The sequence below is a fragment of the Alligator mississippiensis genome, chromosome 6 (assembly GCF_030867095.1).
Source record: "Alligator mississippiensis isolate rAllMis1 chromosome 6, rAllMis1, whole genome shotgun sequence".
Taxonomy (NCBI): domain Eukaryota; kingdom Metazoa; phylum Chordata; order Crocodylia; family Alligatoridae; genus Alligator; species Alligator mississippiensis.
This window is the reverse complement of record NC_081829.1, coordinates 3,061,975-3,081,017: the sequence shown is the minus strand read 5'-3', so window position 1 is coordinate 3,081,017 and position 19,043 is coordinate 3,061,975. Positions and strand designations below refer to the sequence as shown.

Here is a 19,043-nt window from a genome sequence, read left to right as displayed (position 1 = left end):
CCACCCCTCCTCGACCCCTGCCAGCGACTGAGCGCTCTGGATCCCGAGTTTGGAAAATGTTTCTCAGCTATGACTTTCTTCCAACAGAAAATCCCAGACAACTGCACCCAGCCGTGTATCCTCCCCACAGAAAAACGTGGGACAGAGGCCAGAAGGCCGTACCCTAGTGTGCACAACCTCCCCTGCCCTTGAGGGTCCTTCTCGCACTGGATTCAAGCTCCGTATCCCCAGTTGCAGGTCCTCCAGTGTGTGATCTCATAATCAGCGTCACCTCTAAGAAATGTAAATCGCAGAACTGGGCTAGCTAACCTGCCAACCCCCTGGCCTGAGGGCTGCCAACAGCGACTGGGGATTTAGGGGGGGCACAGAAAGGAGCCAGGGCCAAAGCTGACACAGAAACACCCCCTGGCAGGTTTGCCCAGCCCAGGCTGCGGCTGCCAGAGGGGGGCAGGGGCAGTCCCAGAACCCAAAGGGAGCCGATGCCACTAGGGCCCTCCCACGTACAGCCCACCCCACCACGTGGCCGCTTCCCGCCAGCGGGCTGTAGGGGGGCCAGGCCACGCCCCCTCGCCGGCTCTCTACCGCGCATGCGCCGCCTGCCTCCCGTGGCGCGCGGTGATGACGTATGCGGAAGGACACGTCACTCAGCGAGACTCGCGGGCGGTGGCGGAGCGGAAGGTACTGGCGGCGCCGGGTCGGGTTGGGCGGGGCCGGGCCGGAGTCCCGCCCACTCCCTCTTCCCCGGGTCTCGGGATCGTCTGTCCGCCCATCTGCCCTGGGGGGGGGACGGGGCCTGGCGGGCGGGCGGGCTCCGGGCTGTGCCTCCGTCTTCCTGTCTGTGAAATGGGCTCAGGCAGCAGGTTTCCTTGGCAGAGGGGCCGGGGCTTGCTGCTCCCGTGGCTGGCGGGGTTCGAGTTTCCTACGCGGCGCAGCAGAGGTCAGTCGGGATTTATTTGCTGCCTCTGGGAAGAGCGGAGCCGGGGGATCGGGGAGTGGAGCCGGTGGGCAGGGAGGTGACCCTGGCCCCGGCCGGGGCACAGAGCTGGCGTGGGGCTGGTAGCAAGGGAGCGGACACGTCTCACTATCGAGCACGTCCTCCCCCCAGAAGCGTCTCCCGGCTGCTCTGCTCGTCCCCGGCCGAAGGTAAAACGTTCCCCACCGCTGCTTGGGGGAAAGCCGGAGACTTGTCCCATGGTTCAGCGAAGTGCCGCGTACACGATAAACGGGCTCCGCATTCACCGAGCCCCTCTTCGTTCCGTGCGAGTTAGCGCTGGCGGCACAAAGGCTTCACCGCCCGGGAGACTGGAGTCCCCTCCTCCTAGAAAATGGAAATGGCGCAGGCCTCAAAAGCGGCTGAGCCCATTTCACAGAATGGGCCGCTGCGAATGGAGGTGAAAGGGGAGTTCAGTCTCGGGCTGGACGGTACTTGCCTCCTCCGTTGCCCTTTACTGAAGACCGAGGTGGGAACTTTTGTGCTGCCAACGTCTATTCTCTGGGCTTTGTACTGAGACCCGCCAGCTAGTTCTGTGCAGGCGATCACATACGGCGATTACAACTTTCTGGCCGTTCCCAGCCAATACCAGACTTGGCCTGATAAATGGTATCTTGAGAACCCTGTAGCACACTCCTAAGCTTTCCATCCCCTCTAGTTTGTGGACTGTATGTAGTAGACCCACAGCTGCTCGTCGCTCACACATTATGCATTAGTTTGCACCGACTTGAGAAGAAGCAGCAGAGATGAGAAAGCAAAAAATGTAGCTAAAAAGAGTTCAGAAGGCAAAAGAAAGGTTAGGAGAAATTGGCTCAGAGTCTCTTAGAGTTCATGTAGTGATTTTTTTATTTTTTTTATGCTAATAGGATCGTGTTGAAGACATGCACAGCATTAATAGGTGATTAGAAACTAGGCATTTCTACCAGACAGCAACCAGAGTACGCCCTATACCCACACGAAGCAGAGTCCATTATTATGAAATACTCTATGAAAAACATGTCTGTATTTGCTGTCCTTATTTGCTAAGCTTATGGAGTTGAGCCAGGTAATGGAGTACAAAAACCCAAATCCACCTCAGAGTTCTTGCTTTTCAACCTTGAACTCTGGTTCTTACTGAATTGCGGGCCTGTAGGTGAACTGAAGTCGGTGGTTGTTTGAAACTTAGCCTTTGAAACCTAGGTAAGAAGTTCTTTTCCCTCCCAGGCTGGCCACCTGTTAGAGGCTTTTAAGATTTTAGGGTTTGGAACATTTAAGACATTTTTTTTTTAAGATATAATGGCTGTTTGTTATTTTTTTAGGTTATGAGCGTTTGATTATTATTTTTAACCTGTAGTTTCATATGTTGTATATCCCCTGTTTGGTCATGTATGTAACTTCTGTATCTTATTGTTAAGCTTGCTATTAGTATTTTCTTAAATTTACTTCTTGGAGTACTTGATTTTTGTTTTTTTGGGATTTTTTGGTGGGACAGGCTTCTTGGACCTTTCTTGGTCACTAGAACACCTTTAGGGGTAAATGGGTTGCCTGGTCTTTTTCTACTTGTAGTTATTACGTGTAAAATCTCTTATCTGGCTAACTAAAGCTTATTTTCACAAGGTGACTGCTGCTTCAGGTTCAGACAGAATCTTCTGTACGCTTTGCCACTCTTCTCATTTCCATCTCAAAGGAAAAATCTGTCCCTAAGACCATGTCGTGGATCAGGGAAGGAGAGCTGATCCTTGTAGAAAGGTTTTTTGCCAATATCATAAAGGTAAGGGGCAAATCTTAGCACTGTTTATGGTAACCAAGAATCTCAGGCTGGCTTCTCAGCGCTAGAGAACAGAACAAACACTGATTGCTGTTGTGTAAAAATGTTGTGTACAAGAATACATGTTAACACCGACACTGAATGTAGGTTTCAGGGATGGAAAACTCTCTCAGCTTGGGTCTTGCAGAGTAAGCAGGGTAGTAGGTGATGCATGCTAACGGCAAGCTGGGACTCCAGACTTCCAATGTTTTGCAGCTGTTTCTGATCAACACATAGTGGAATTTGAGAGTCTCTTGTTATCCTCTGCTCCTTTATTATCACATCACTTCTTTATTCTCATATCGCAGGCATTTAGCAGCTGACATCACTGGATCTAGACATGCATCTTTTGATTACATAAAACTAGTTTTTCAAATGTTAGAAAACACTCCTATTTAGTCGTTTAGGAAAGAACTGAAGAAGGAATGGAAACAAAGAGGCCAATCTGAATATAATTCTGAAATGTCACCTTATTCTAAAACAAAATATCATAAGAATGCCAGGAAAAGTCTGTGCTGTATGTTGTTGGTTTTGGGGGGGGAGGGGTGTTAAGTTAGTTTTGAAACCTATGCTGTCCTCTCTGTACCCCAGAAAGAGTTGCCACGCCTGGTGAAATTAAATAGAGAAAATACCAACCTTAAGGAAAGTTCTTATATATTTCTGTTTAAATGTGTTGGGTCTATGTAGCTTCTTGTAAACTCTGAAATAGAAATGCTTATTGTGTCAGAAGCACAGAACTTTTAACAGTTTCTTTTTGCAAAGACATAGTAATTATAGTGTTGCTTTATATCCTAAATACATTTGGTTGTCTGTCAGGTAACAGGGTAAGGAAAAGCCAGAGTTGGCTCTTAGCAGATTCTCCTAATGCCTGAAGAAGAGTATTTGTGCCCAAAAGCTTGCAAAGAACTTTTTGCCAGCTATTTAGTTAGTCTAATAAAAGAGATCACATCTGCCCAAAGAACCTTGCCTGCCTATGTCCTTAGACCAACACAGCTACATCCAACAACCCTCTTAGCTGCTAACACTGAGTGCAACTGCTGTAGTGTTTTATATGGAACCTAAACTAATTTAATGAAGATTTTATATATACACTTATATCTCTGCCCTTCTGACTTTCTCTTGTTACCTTTCCTGCCTGCTGCGCTTTCCATCCTCCATCTTTCTGCCACAAACGTACACACTTCAGGGTGGAATCTGCCTAATGCACTTGCCTGCAAAGGGCTGACCCTGCCAGGAACAGGTAGTTTAAGTAAACTAGTTTAAGCTAAGAAATTGGTTGTTAGCTTTCTGGTCTGTCTGGTCTTTCTCCTTGCCATCTAGGCGGGTCCAATGCCCAGGCATATTGCCTTCATCATGGATGGCAATCGCCGTTATGCTCAGAAGTGCCACGTGCAGAGGCAGCAGGGGCATTCGCATGGCTTCGACAAACTAGCAGAGGTGAGGAGAACGTTCTGCGCGGCAGCTTCTGGGTCAGAGAAGTTTGGATATTGAAAGCTGGGATAGAGTTTTCATCAGTGTATTCTCTCCAAGGGCGTCAGCAGGATGGTGGAGATTATCCCCTTAGCTGGAGTAGGGTCTTGCACACAGACCTTGGGGCTCTTGTGTTCCCTTCTCAGGTCTACAGCTCTTTGCCCTGTGGCTTTGGAAAAGTCACTTAATCTCCTAGTTACTCATCTCTAAAACAGAAATAACACCTGCCTTGCTGATCATAAGGCTTCTGTTGTCTGTAAAGCAACTAAAAGCTGTAATGAAATGCAAAATATTATGTACTATCTCCTTTACTCTAGAAGCAGAGCTTTCCCAGGCTGAATGAGAGCTAGGTCTGTTCTGAGATTGAGGTTTGTGGTTTAGGGAGAGTAAACGCTTCCAGTCATGTGTTGAAACATGATGTTGCAGAATCAGACTGTGGGACTCATTACCAGAAGACCTTATTGAGGCGAGGAACTTGCCCATATTCCGAAGATGATTTGGTTGAATCTGGAATCCTTTTTTGGATGGACATCTTTAACTCCTTGTTTCCACTTATTCTTAGCATGGTGATGACCCACAGTGACATTAATGTGTGTAAGGAGGTGCGGTTCTGTGGTGTCCCTGGTGCTTTGGGTAATTCCTCTTTCCTCTTGCAGACACTGCGATGGTGCTGGCATCTGGGTATCCGGGAGGTCACCGTCTATGCGTTTAGCATTGAGAACTTTAAACGTACCAAGGAAGAGGTAGATGGACTGATGGAACTGGCAAGACAAAAATTCATTCGCCTGCTGGAAGAACGGTAAGATCCTCTCAAGCCTGTAAGAGGGTATAAAAAAAATACTGGGCAATAGCCATGAAAGATGCTAAAGGATTGTGGCGTTAAGTCAGTAAAAGCAGCTGTAAATATAACCACAACTGTGGAGCATTTCAGTTGTCTGGTGTGTGACAACTTACTTTCCCTTATGTATCGTGGGCTAGAAAAGTGAAAGCTCTAGCTTTTGTAGCCCAAACAGTTTGCCAGAACTGTACAGACAGGATTGGAGTAACTGGGATGGAAATGCCATCACTCGGGATCTGGTGCATAGGGGAAGCAGGAGAAAGACTGAAATAACAGGGGTTGGTTAGGTCTAAGGTATTCTGAAGATCTGCTTTGCATTGAATTCTAGCCAGTGTTGTCATTCCTCACTCAAGCTCAGGCTGGAACACTCCAGGGATAGTGGTTTTTCCATTCAAAACATCTGTGGTCACATTTGTTTCCCATCTGCATTTGACTTGTCTTCATTGACATTAATTTCTTTTCAGGCTGGAGACTAACTAGGCTGCTATGTAGCTAGCCACTGCCAGTTCTATTCTCCACGCTCATAATTTTTTTTCTTAATTAGTAAAATGGTGGGGGACTCTCAATCGTGGCTGCTTTGTTCGTTTTTTTTTAATGTCATATGCTGGGTTTCAGAGCTAGATGAAAATGCCTTGTCCTTCAGCTAAGATCCTTTTCTAGGTTCTCTTTGGACACTTACCGAATCGCTTCTGTTTGTCAAATTGGTAGTGCTTTTTAATTTCATTTCAGAGGTGCCTGGAGCACTAGAAACGATCACAATCTGGCCATCTATAAGCAGCAGCAAGTGGCAGCAAAGCCCAAAGTATGCCTGATGTTAATTTGGCCTGTGACATCATGACATTCTTCCTCTTAATAGATGTTACAAGTTTCAGGTGTAATTTGAAGGCAGTAGGGTTTCAGCCTGCCTCCCATTAAGACCCCTGCTGTTCTCCTTGTGCTTAGGGACAGCTTGAAGAAGCACGGTGTGTGCATCCGAGTCATTGGGGACCTGCCGCTTCTGCCACTGGATCTTCAGGCATTGATGGCCAAGGCTGTGTTGGCAACCAAGAACTACAACAAGTGAGTAGCAAACAACCATAAGCAGTCCAGAGTTGCTAAAATACTGTATCCACCCTTGGCAGCTGAGATTTCCCTGGACACAGCACACTGTTCCTTTCTGCTTTTTCTGTACATCCTAGGAGTACACAATCATCCATGACAGTTTCTTTTCTCTGTTGCTTTCTCTCTGCTACCTGCAATGCATGGGCGTGGCAGTGTAAGAGTTGTTGCTTTAAAATTGGAGTAGTTTCTGTCATCATTAGAACAGTGGTATAAAATAAGTTTCCTTCATGGTTCTTATTTTTGCTTTTTCAGGTGTTTTGTGAATGTCTGCTTTGCATACACATCAAGACATGAGATCAGCAATGCAGTGAGAGAGATGGCCTGGGGTGTGGAACAAGGACTACTGGAGCCCAGGTGACTCATGTGCTTTCCTAATGGGCTTGGTCTTCCCACTTTCTCCTCGTAGCTTCTGGCATTCCTGTGCAATCTCTTGTGAGCAGGATGGTATAAGAGTTCTTGCTTTAAAATTTGCAATATTTTTCCTCATTTAAACAGTGGTATGAATAAAAGTGGGGAAGCACAACTGCTTTTAAGCAAAAGACTTCAAGGTGAAACATTCTACGCTTGGTATCAAAGAACATAGAAGCAAGATCTGTTAAACAGTAGTCACTCCTGTCCCTCCACCAGAGCTAAACACAAAGTTGGGCGGGGCACGACCTGCAATTTAAAACATGCTGAATGTGATTCTAAAACTAGTCCGTGGAGCACCCGCAAGAGTTGTGCAGAGAACTGGCTGGTCATACACTGGCTACCCAGCAGTGTACTTTATAAAAACACAACCCAAATTGTATTAAAACATTTTCTTAACATTGAGACAGACATTTTTTTTCTCCCCCTGCCCTTTTCAATCCATGCTGTTAATACTACAGACCCTAATTTCTTTCAGAGGCTTCCCTAGCCTGTAGATGTGCCACCTATCATTCATGGGGTGCATCCTCCCCCTGTCACTCGGGTCTGCAGCTGTAGGGTGCTTGTGGATCCTTTGCGTCACCTGGATTCTCGGGTGGTAGCAGTGGTTAGAAGCACCTTTCACCAACCCCATCTGGTGGGAAGACTGTGACCCTTTATTTCAGATTTGGATCTGGCCACCAGTATCCATGCTTTCCTAACCTCAAGGTTAGATTACTGCAGTGTGCTCCAGAGCTGCCCTCAATGACCATCTAGAAGCTGCAGCTGGTGCAGAATGTAGGAACCCACCTTTTGACAAGGATGGGTTGCTGGGACCTCATCACTTCAGAATTCCATCTGTTTTTCAAGTTTTCTTAGCAAAAACACATGGGAAGTTGTTCTCAGCCATTGCTCCTTAGCTTTGGAGCACCTTTCCCCTTGAGGACCACCAGGGCCGGAGCCTGGACATCTTTCAGAAGCAGTATTAGCATGTGGGCAGGCCTTTAGCAGCTGGGGGTTAAGTCCAGGGTATTGTCTAAGGAATTGTGTTATTTATTTTAGCTAGTTTTTATGACTGGTTTCTACTGTAAGCTGTCCTGAGCCTTTTTGGGGGGACAATGACTTGAAAATCAAACCATTAAATGACAAGTAAAGTTGTGAAGGAGACAGTTTTGCCATGTGGGTGCCCTCAAGTAACTGAAACCTGTTTTAAATTTGTAACGTCTGAGGTTTTACTCTGCTTGGCCAAGCTAAAAGTATACCCAGCCAGGAACGCTAAAGCAGTCCGCTATTTTATTGGTATATATGGCTCCATAAAACACTAGTTGTTACTCTTTAACCAAATACATCTGTAAGTGCCTTTTCAAAGTGACGGTAGGCCCACAGTGGGTTGATTTGGTATGTAGCTGACCGACCAGACTAAAGTGGTACAATAAGGGATAATTCTTTGCACATCTTATCCAGAACTGTCGCTTTTTTTTTTTACTTCCATTGGTTGTGAGGATGGCGCACATACCATTCACTAGTTCCAGAGGTTCACCAGCAACCAAATGTCCCTATGATGATATGCCTTTTGCTGGCCCCAAGTGCCATGATAATGAGTTTGGCTTAGAGGCCCGAGTAGGAAATAAACCAGAGTGCCATGTCTGAATTGCATTTGTGTTTATGGCTTCCAGTCTGCATTTGCAACAGGCTTCTCTGTAGCTAGCTATGAAGTCAAACCACAAACGTACTGTGGAGATGGCTCCATCCAGGGTGGAGAAGGGAGTTTCAAAGTGTGTGCTATAAGTGGAGATGTATAATGCTTGTTGACACAATTCTGGACTATTTTATAGAGCACATAGGAGAGGTTTTTAGGGCCAGAACAGCATAGGCTTTTGCAGCTGATCGCGTGATGTCATCCCATCAACTTGTGATTAATGGAATGTTTGTCTGTTTTAGCGATGTCTCAGAGTCATTGCTTGATAAGTGTCTCTACACGAGCAACTCCCCTGACCCAGACCTCCTGATTCGAACCTCTGGAGAAATCCGGCTTAGTGACTTCTTGCTCTGGCAGGTAGGTAATAGCTTTGTCTTATGCAAGTGTAGAATATTTTCAGGCACAATGAAGTTCTTCTGAGCCTTGGGGCCCCCTTCAGAATATCCTTGGAACTTGGCACATCTTGGTAATATGTTGGATGGGCTGTGGCTCCTGTGGTCCTTACTCTTGTGGTCTTTCCAGATTTCCTACCTTTCTTTCCCAAAATTGTGTCCAAGTGTGCAAATTATTGTTCCGAAAGCATTAAACTAGGAGAAAACAAACACAGTCTGCTTCTCAATCTGATGAAGCAGCCAGTTCGCACTTTTTTTCTTCCCTTGCTCATATTCTCTCATTTATGTCATCAAAGGTTTTGTTTTTGTTTTGATTTGTTTTAATGAGTTAGATCCTGGTATTTAATCAGTCAACAGCATTCCTTCCCAAACATCCAGGGTTCACATGTGACATCTATCAGCTAGGAATGTTTTGGAGGAAAACTTTAAAGGGACATTATTCACTTTTTATGAAACTAAATCATACGCAGTAAGTCTCATGAGGTTTAATCTGATGAAGTCCAATTTCATATTTTTCTACTTACTAATATACTAGGGCAGTACTATAAAGTGTGGGCTGCAAACAGTGCAAAGGGATGTTGGAATCAAACTGCTTTCACTTACATTTGTTGTGTTTTCCTTCGGTCCAGATCATTTATAGTTTGTAAACATTAAAAGTCCCTGTTGTCAGCTGTGCAAACAGGTTTGTAGCTCTTCTCTAATAAATTGTGACTTGCTACTGGATTACTCTCCTTTCCCTTTCCAAAGTTCTAGTTACTGCCCAGAAATATATTTCTGACAGGTACTTCTCTGCATACAATTGCCATGTGTCTGCAGTAGTACAAGGAATTAGTTCAATCTTCTGCTTATGTTGGAGAATGGGGGAAATGGCCAAGAAATGGACCAGACATTCTGGAGAAGCTACCAAGTTGGGCTGAGGGCTTGTGTGTATTATTATCAGCATCTCCTGTACAGCTAGACAGCCCCAAAGCAGCAGTTATCCTGATGCTGGCGAAGCTTATTGTGCAGTGTCAGAAGGAAGTGTCTTTTAAAACATGTTTGTGTCGGTGCAACAAAAGGAAATATTTAAATGCTTAGGATTTGACATAGAGGTTAAAACCTTCAAAGAATTTATGGCCATTAGGGTGATCTGGAGAAATAAGCCTCATCCATATTTTGCAGAAAACATGGCAGAGAGGTTAAACAACATTAGAGTTGATGACAAAACCAAGGTTTAACCTGAGCTCCTGGTTCCCAGGTCCATTATACTGCCACTGTATTGGGACTCTCATATTCAATATACAGAATAAATGATGAGTGGATAGCTAGGAATATCACAAATCGTCTTGTGAAAAATGACCCTCGTGTAGAGTCCGTCATATTTTCCAAATGCAGGCTTCAGGAGTCTGGTGCTGCTACAGGTTTTCCTGTATAGCTGTTCTCTTAGAATAGTCCAGAGACAAACTAGATAACATTGAGTCTAACCCTTCCTGTGTATCTTATTAGCGATGGAGAATTCTTGAAATCTCAAAACTGGAAACAGAATTGTATTGACTCTGATTTCCCTGGCTATTTTGGTTTGAATTGAACTAGGGTCCAGTAAGCCCCTGCTTGGGCAGGTCCAGCCTAGACTATGATTGCAGAGCCACATCTCGGTGTGTCTTTCTTCCTTAGGTTATTAAATTTTTGGTAATCTTGCTTTCTGCAGGCAACCCATTCATGCCTGGCATTTCAGCCGGTATTGTGGCCAGAATATACCTTCTGGAGCTTGTTTGAGGCTATCCTTCAGTTCCAAATGAACTACAGTGCCTTAAAGGTAAGTGCACTAGAGAGAAAAAGTCTAGAGCAACATATGTTGTCTATACAGCTGCCCAGTAACATGCTAGAAGCCAGGTGAGCATGGCTTACTCTAATGTTCCCAGCCATACTTTATAATTGTTTGCATAAACCAGTGTTGCATCTAGCTGGAAGATCTTGTTTCAATGATGGGTCATGCTGGAAGTGTCATAGTAATACTCCATGCCAGTAACCCTTTGGTGGACCCGTCAGTTTTGGCAGAACGTTTTGCAAAACCGTGCCTAGCCAACATCATGGCAACTGAGCGCATCTACACGTGCATTAATGCGCTTTAGTTAATGTGCATTCAATCCAGTACCTCCATTGTGAGTACTAGGAAAATGCGCATTGGTCTGTCTTAATGCACTTTAACTAAAGAACACTTTTTTTTTAGTGATGCTTTAATGTGCGTTAAAACGCATATGTAGATACATTCAAAGTTGAAGCCATGATGGTTTGGCTCAATTCAGTTCTAGTTGTCTGACAAAAATTACAGTCTGGAGAGCTGAGGAACTGCCCCATTCAGGTCATTAGCATGTTCAGTCTGAAGCACAACCTTCAAATGCAGTTTGGTAAAAAGATCAGCAACGGAATTGTTAACAGAAGTGTTCCTCGACTTTGGGATTTTGGATAGCACATGACTGTTCCAGCTTCTTCCATAATAATTAGAAAGTGAAAAGTCTCTGTAATGCATCGATAGAATTTGAGTTGAGATACGATTTGGTGATGGAAAATGCGTAAGTAACTAAAACAAAATGTCCTAATCCCTGAGTTGGTGGTATAACAGTATTTGATTACAATGTTTCTTAGTCTAGCTAAAATGTCACTTGCTTGTAATTAACCCTGTCATCATGGTTTTAATCATATATATTTCCAGTTTTCTTGGAGCATTTTTATCCAGGCCCTTCTCAGTTACTTGGAATACTAAAAAATATTGTAAGTGGATCCATGTCAACTAGTTGTCTTCCTGCCTTCAGGTGTGGGGGGGAGGGGGATTTCTTTCAGTTTTAATAGCTGTCAAGTATGAATTAGTAAAACAGTGAAACTGCCTGCAGTTTGAAGCTAGTAGTTAACACCTTAATTTGTTAGACCTGGGCATATTAAGACTAAGGTATTGTGCAGCAATTGGAAATCAGCAGGGGAGTTTTTGCTGAAGAGTGTTAGATTTTATCCAAAGCCTGTGTGGATTTCTCCTTGGAGTTACTTGATTTGTGTTCTTATGTGTTGTTAACCAATATTGTCCTTGTCAGGAAAAAATCTCTAGTTAAAATCAACTACTGCATCTGCATCAAGCTTTGCAAGAACTCCACCTTCCTCAGTTGACAGCACTGTCACTTGTTCTAATTTCCATTGTCTTTACTATTGCCTTAATAACCAAGGTTATTTAACAGCTGCTCTTAATCTTGGGTTAGTGTCCTGTACAGTTATGTAAAACTAATTCAGTTTTCAAGGCCAGCTTTCTCTACACAAGGCATCTGGGGCTGCACATACTGCTGGGTGTGCAGACGAGTCAGGCACAGGAACACATCATTATAAAGGAACTGCTAATCTTAGGAAGGAGTTGAATTCTTGGAGTCCCTTACCACAGAAAGTGTCCAGATGCTTTGTGGAGATGGAGGCTTGCCAGTGGGGATGTAATAATGTTTGGTGGCTTGCCTTAACCCGCAAGGCAGGAGTTATATATTAGGGTCTAGTCAGAACTCTACTTTGGGAAGAAGGTTTCTGCATTTTAGAGGGCTATAACTGGAGACTGTGGAAGCGTGGAAGAGCTGGTGAAATTGAAGATTTTACAGCTAGCAGAAGGGGGATGTATGTTCAGGGCACTTTTTCTTTAGATGTATTCTTCTTTTCTCTCATCTTTGCCCCTCTGCCTCTGCTAGGACCCAGCTGCTTTATTTTTGTCATTTGCCCTTCCAGCCTTGTAGAGCCTGGGGCGGTCTAATCCTAGATGGTGAAGCATGAGGCTGTAGAATACCCCATTCATTGCACTATGAATCGTATAATCATAGGGCTGGAAGGGACCCCAAAGGATCATTGGGTCCAGCCCCCGGCATGAGCAGGAAAGACATCTGGGGTCAGACGACCCCAGCCAGCTGTCTGTCCAGTCTTCTCTTGAAGACCTCTAGGGTAGATGATTGCACCACCACTGGGGGGAGCTTGTTCTATAGTCTGGACACCCTAGTTGTAAAGAAGTTTTTCCTAATGTTCATCCTGACACTGTTTTCCAGGAGTTTGTGGCCATTGTTTCTAGTTTTCCCCCAGGGCGCCCTGGTGAACAGTGGTTCACCAAGCCCCTGATATACACTTCTGATATAGTTGTAAGCTGCAATCAGGTCCCCTCTCAGCCTTCTTTTCTTTAGGCTGAAGAGTCCGAGATCCCTCAGCCTCTCCTCGTATGGCTTGCCATGCAAGTCCCTGATCATGTGGGTGGCCCTTCTCTGGACCCTCTCGAGCTTTAGCACGTTCTTGTTAAAGTGTGGCACGCGGAACTGAACACACTACTCCAGCTGCAGCCGCACCAATGTTGAGTAAAGTGGGAGAATCACTTCTTTGGATTGACCGGAGATGCATCGATTGATGCATGCCAGAGATTTATTGGCCCTAGCGGCTACTGCATCGCACTGCCAGCTCATACTCATGCTGGGGTCTGTTGTTACTCCCAGATCCCTTTCGTTTGTAGTGCTGGGCAGGTTAGCGTGCCCAGCCTGTAGGTTTGCTGGGGTCTTCCTTCCCAGATGCAGCACTTTGCATTTCTCTACGTTGAGCCTCATCTGGTTCTGTTCTGCCCAACGTGCCAGCCTGTCTAAGTCTGCTTGTATCTGCAGCCTATCTGCAGGTGTGTCCGCACAACCCCATATCTGGGTGTCATCCACGAACTTGGCCAGTGGGCTTTTCACCCCCTCATCCAGGTTGTTGATGAAGATATTGAACGGCACTGGACCAAGTACCAACCTCTGGGGTACACCGCTGCCCACATCTCACCAGGACAACACCATTTGGACATCATTTGGACTTTCTTGTGTCCTACCCTGCAACCAGTTTCACACCCACTTGATCCCACAGTTGAACCCAATTATCTATCAGTTTTCTGAGTTAGTACCTTGTGGGATACCAGGTCAAAGGCTTTCTGGAAGTTGAGATATATGATGTCAGCTGCTTTTCTCTCATCCAGGTGACAAGTCACCTGACCATAGAAAAAATGAGGTTGGTCAGACAAGACCTGCCTGTAGTCTACACCTGCAGCGAAGCCATGCTGGCTGTTGTTCAGTATCATGCCTTCTGCAAGTTTGTCACATATAGCCTCTTTGAATGTTTCTAGGATTTTCCCTAGAATAGAAGTGAAGCTAATTGGCCTGTAGTTTCCTGGTTCTTCATACTTCCCCTTCTTGAAGATAGGCACAACATTGGCCCTTTTCCAGTCCTCTGAGATTTCTCCAGAGGCCCATGACTTTTTAAAGACCTTTGCCAGGAGCTCTGCAATTACTTTGGCCAACTCTTGCAGCACTCTTGGGTGGAGTTAATCCGGTCCTGCTGATTTATATGTCTAAGTTCTTTAATTGATCATACACCAGTTCTGTGGCAGTGGTGGGAACAGTGTCAATCCCGCCCTGCTCATTCTGTGCCCCACCTGACATGCTGTTCCCCTTGGTCTTGTGAAAGACCAAGGCAAAGTAGTAATTTAGGAGTTCTGTCTTTTCCTGAGTGGTAGCGACCAGGTATCTTGAGGTATTGAGCAATGGCCCCACACTTCCATTAGTTTTCCTTTTACTCCCTGTGTAGCTAAAGAAGGACTTTTGTTGTCCTTGATTCTTGCAGCTAGTTTTAGTTTGGTTTCTGCCTTAGCTTGCCTAATCTGTTTTCTACAGGTGCGGGCCATTGTCAAGTAGTCTTCCTTAGAGCCTGTCCCAGCTTCCATTGTTTGTACGTCTCTTCCTTTTTCTGTAGGAGGGCTGCAACTTCCCTGCTTAGCCAAGAGGGGTTTTGACCCTTCTGCTGCTTTTTCTCCGTAAGGGAATGGCTTTTCTCTGAGCCTTATGGATTATATCCATAAGGAATGACCATTCTTCTCGTGTTCCCTTTACTTGTGCTTCTTGGTCTCTCAGGGCAATCTCTACTAGTGACCTGAGCTCATTCAGATTTGCATTTTTGAAGTCTAAGACTTCGAGCTTGGTATCTGTTTCGTGAGTCTTGCGGCAGACCGTGAACATAATGATTTCATGGTTTCTATCGCCTAGGCTGCCCTCTGTTTAAGTTGGTCACCAGGTCATCCCCTTTTAGACAGGACCAGGTCAAGAACTGCATTGCCTGTAGTTGGCCTGAGCACCTCCTGAGTCAAAAAACACTCTTTGGTGCTGGTTAGGAAGAATCGTGATCGATCCGAGCTGGCCGAGCACTCCTCCCAGGAGATGTCTGGGTAAGGTGATGATCATGTCCTCTGCACGCGCGGCCTCCATTAGTTCGTGGGCGAACGCTAGATCAAGTTCCTCCTCTTGGTTAGGCAGCCTGTAGTCTACACCTACAGTCGGGTCTCTCTTGCCGCGCCTCCCCCAGAGCTTGACCCAGAGGGTTTCAAGCTATTCTTTTTTGGGGCCAACATCAGCCTGTAGGGAAGTGTACTGCTCCTTCACATAGAGGGCAGCACCCCCACCTGTCTTCCCTACCCGATCCCTTCTATGAAGGACCTAGCCCTTTATGGCTATGCTCCAGTCATGAGAGGAGTCCCACCAGGTCTCTGTGATCCCTACTAGATCATAGTGCCCAGTGGAAAGCAGAAGGACTAATGCCTTCTGCTTGTTCCCCATGCTTCTGGCGTTGGGGTACAGGCACCTAAGTCCTTCTACTGAGGTCACTGGCCACTTGTTGCATTGAAGGGGAGCTGTTTTCTCAACTCCCGTAAGAGCCGCTTGCTTGGTTTCATTGTTGATGGAGCTTTCCTGTATATTGGTCCCCAGGTAGGCTCCAGTTAATGTTTCCTCATCCCCCTGTGATCTTAGTTTAAAGCCATATGGGGGGCTTACACTTCAAAAGAAAAGCTCATAGTTAGCACCTAGCTGAGGGGTGCAGTGCCAAGGCAACTAGAACCTGATTGACTTTATAGCAAGCTCTGAAGATTGCATTGGAATTAATTAGAAAGCTTGTGGTCAGTAAGTCACTTAGAGTGAAATACCAGGTTGTTCATGGTAAAGACTGTAGCATCCTGTCCAGGGAGAGGAATCCTGTGCTGAAATGTGGTTGTCTGTATATTTCAAGCCCACAGCATTCAGCCTGGGGAGCCTCCTCTCAACAGGATCACTTCCGCTCACACCGCCAGCAGTGAGAGAGTTAACAGGCCTGGCATTTTGAATATATTCAGACTCATTGCAGTAACTTGGGGGGAAGTTCACACTTAGGGTTCTTGTTTCTGTCTTGATGCTTGTTTTAAAAGGGTAGCAGGCTCGTGTTGGACAGGTTAGCATCTCAGCTGCAACAGTTAAAAATGCGTTCCTAAAAATACGCTTGCTTTTTGTGGATAATGTCGAAGAGACCATTATAAACCCTCCATCTCCATCAGCACAGTTTTCGAGTGTTCAAAGGCATCAGGACTGCAGACTTCCAAATGGGTTCCTTGCTGCAGCACAAAATTACTATTCTACTGGAACATTTCTATTCTTAATAGTTAAGTGTGCTACTAGAAGGTACTTTTCCATAGCCCATCAAGCTGAGCCTTAAACAGATGTTTTTAGTTTCTGGTGAAGCAAACTGGCACAGGCAGCCGGCCATTTGGTGACAGAATTCCCTTTAAATCATTGCTCTGAATCTTAATAACACCACCTCTGCCCTACTGTGTGAACAGGTCACAACAATTCTGAGATGGCTCAGATAAGAATCACTTGCACATACTTTTTGTAGCTTGCAATCTCTGTTTTAAGCCTGTGGCTTAGGCACCTGAGTTTCTACCACTGTTGGTCAGAGCTTTTTTGAATTTAACTGCTAGTCAATACTATCATCAGACCTGTGTCTTAGCGAGGGGTTCTGCAAAGATTTCCCAGCACGTTCACCTGCCAGTCAAGATTCTGCATAAAAGTACAGGAGATTCACACATGGCTTATTTGTAATTTAATCTACAGATTGATGGCTAAGTAAGCAGAGGCTTATTTCTGCTGCAACCTGTGCTGTATGTCTGGGCATCACGAGAATAGGGATGACCTAAAGGACCAGTAAAATGTTAACACTGCTGCTTTTCACTTTAGAAAGCCAGAGACTTGTACATGGAGGAAAAGACACGGCAGCAGCTGGAAAGGGACCAGGCTTATGTGACAAAGGAGCTGCAACAGGAAGGAGCTGCATCCCGTGGAGATCCTCGGCGCCGACGAATCCTCTTGCAGAAACACACTGCCCTGCGGGAAGAGAGGATCCAGGGCTTTCTGGAGGCTCTAGAGCACAAAAAAATGGACGTCCTTAAAAGACTGTGTACAGTGACAGTGTCTGCATGATCTACATGTTGGGCAGACCTTGTGAGAGGGAATGGCAACAAGGTTAGCAGTAACCCACTCGCCACCCAGAGGATGTGGTTCCACCATGGTCATGTAGGACTGTTTCAATATTTTACAACCCCAGTGGCACTCCCTGAAGCGCAGGAAGCAGAGTACTGTGAAGTGTTCTTGCTCTGTGGGTGCCACTGAGGAAGGTAGCATGTCTAGATGTCTTCCCTCCCTGCCACTAAAGAGGAGAAAGGAATACATGCCAGGCTATATTGTTTCTGCTGCCTAGCACTTTGCAGCTGTGGACATTTTTGTGATGAGATGACTAGACCTAATTTCCAACTCTGTTAGCCCCCCTCGTGAATTGGCTGAGGTAGAGCAGTTTTTTGGCTTTTTTTGTGAAACCTGCCCTGGGCCTTTGTGTCAGCTCCTAATGTCACTTTGCAATGGCAGATCTTTCTGTGAAACGTCCATCTAGTTAGTAACAATATAGATGAACAGCTCTTTAAATGAGATGTGCTATTCCTATTCTGGGTAGAGAACATAATTTACAACATAGAAGAGGAACATGCCAAGTTATGGGAAAGATCATCCACAAGCCAGTTCCTTGTAATTTTTTTTTTCCCTTTATTTCCCCTCCTTGCCTTTTTGCCAGTTCTTGGTATACTCACTACCAGTTTCTGAAAAGCTGTAGCAAATGTAGGTTGCCACAACTGTATTGCAAAGAGGAAAATAAGCAGCACCTCGATTCACATTCTTGTTCCACCATGCTCTCAGCAGTGCCTAAGCAAGCAAGGGTTCATCTTGGGCACAATGTTTTGGAGGAGATTGGGATAAGGGTCAGGGGTAAGGGAGGGCGAGACTGGGAAAGAATCTGATCTGTAACAAAAGAAAATTGTTGCAGAGAGAACGTCTCTAAAGCCAGAGAGATGCTTATCATACACTAAATCATTTAAAAATATTTCCATTCAGCTCCTGAGAGCAAACACAGCCTCAGGTCACGATGCTTTTGGTTCAAGAGAGCAGTCCCTGAAACCACCTCAGTTTAGAGGCGATGTACTAAATTTCAGCAGAGAGATTTTAGGTGGCTGAGAAGTAGTTTGATAAGGGCTAGACTCTGTTTGATACTATATTACCTGTTTTCCAGTCTCCTCCGGCAGGGAGATGCATGAGTTTACCTCCTGTTTTTTTTCCATCTCTAATTTCTGTGCTTTTCTACGGACAAAATCAACTTGAAAATGTCTCCACAATTTTTCTGAGGCACACTCAAATTCACCAGCTCTTGCTGTTTTTTAAAGTGTTCCTTTTTACCTCCAGATGAAAACTAGAAAATGCAGATTTTAAGAGTCTTAAGTGCTGCAAACTCAGCACTTTGAATATGATTGTGAAAAGGATAATTAAGTTGTCAAACCATGAATAAAGCATTTTCATACCAAACATTTTTTAAATAAGCCCAACATTTAAAATATATGGAGCTCTTCTCTGCGGCTTAATGAAGATGACATCAAGATTTAACAAATGCCGTTCCTTAACCTGTGTGCAACTCCCCACTTTATTCCTGTTAAATGGAAAGGATTAGCTGATTTATTTATTTTTTAATCTGAGTAATTTGTGGGTATCCCAAGACCATGTATGAATAAATTGCTTTCCGGTGCCGCCACTTACGTAAGTAGTGAATGCTGTCCTTAAAGAATGCATGGTGAAATGAAAAGGTGGTGGAAGTTGTCACTTCTTATGCCCATATCTAACTGGATTTCATTTGTGGTATGTTTGGTTTTTTCCCCCTTTGTTTTAAGAATTCTTCTGTGGAAATGGTTCTGAGTCTCAGGAAGGTGGATTCTTCTGGACTCTCTTTTGGGGCATCTAGAGTCCTAGCACTGTATTTACGGAAGCCCGACTCCACTGTATCTTTCAGGAGTTGGGGTGGGTGGGGAGGAGAGAGAGGAAGAAAGGGAATGAGTGTGTTCTATGTAATAATATATCTTTTGGCCAAATAAATTATATTTTCAGGTTTATAGTGGAAAGCTGGACAGTCATGAACAGTAGACATATGGCTTCTTAAGATAAGGAAGAGACTGGAAATGGGAAGAGACTGCAGGCAAA

The 19,043-nt window shown here is 45.1% G+C and overlaps 1 protein-coding gene across 3 annotated transcripts; it reads left to right on the top strand.

Annotated features, from left to right (window-relative positions):
* The first annotated feature begins 602 nt into the window (after nucleotides 1-602).
* On the top strand, nucleotides 603-18,604 carry DHDDS (dehydrodolichyl diphosphate synthase subunit). 3 transcript variants are annotated; one of them, XM_014610522.3, is made up of 9 exons: nucleotides 603-678; nucleotides 2,588-2,741; nucleotides 4,098-4,214; nucleotides 4,904-5,046; nucleotides 6,028-6,144; nucleotides 6,439-6,540; nucleotides 8,515-8,629; nucleotides 10,352-10,459; nucleotides 16,710-18,604. In XM_014610522.3, the coding sequence occupies exons 2-9, from the start codon at nucleotides 2,679-2,681 to the stop codon at nucleotides 16,950-16,952; spliced, it is 1,008 nt and encodes a 335-aa protein (XP_014466008.1). In that variant the 5' UTR covers nucleotides 603-678; nucleotides 2,588-2,678; the 3' UTR covers nucleotides 16,953-18,604. The 3 variants fall into 3 exon arrangements, with proteins under 3 accessions (XP_014466008.1, XP_006270267.1, XP_014466007.1); XM_006270205.4 differs by lacking the exon at nucleotides 603-678 and adding an exon at nucleotides 741-937; XM_014610521.3 differs by lacking the exon at nucleotides 603-678 and adding an exon at nucleotides 2,047-2,170.
* Nucleotides 18,605-19,043: the final 439 nt, after the last annotated feature.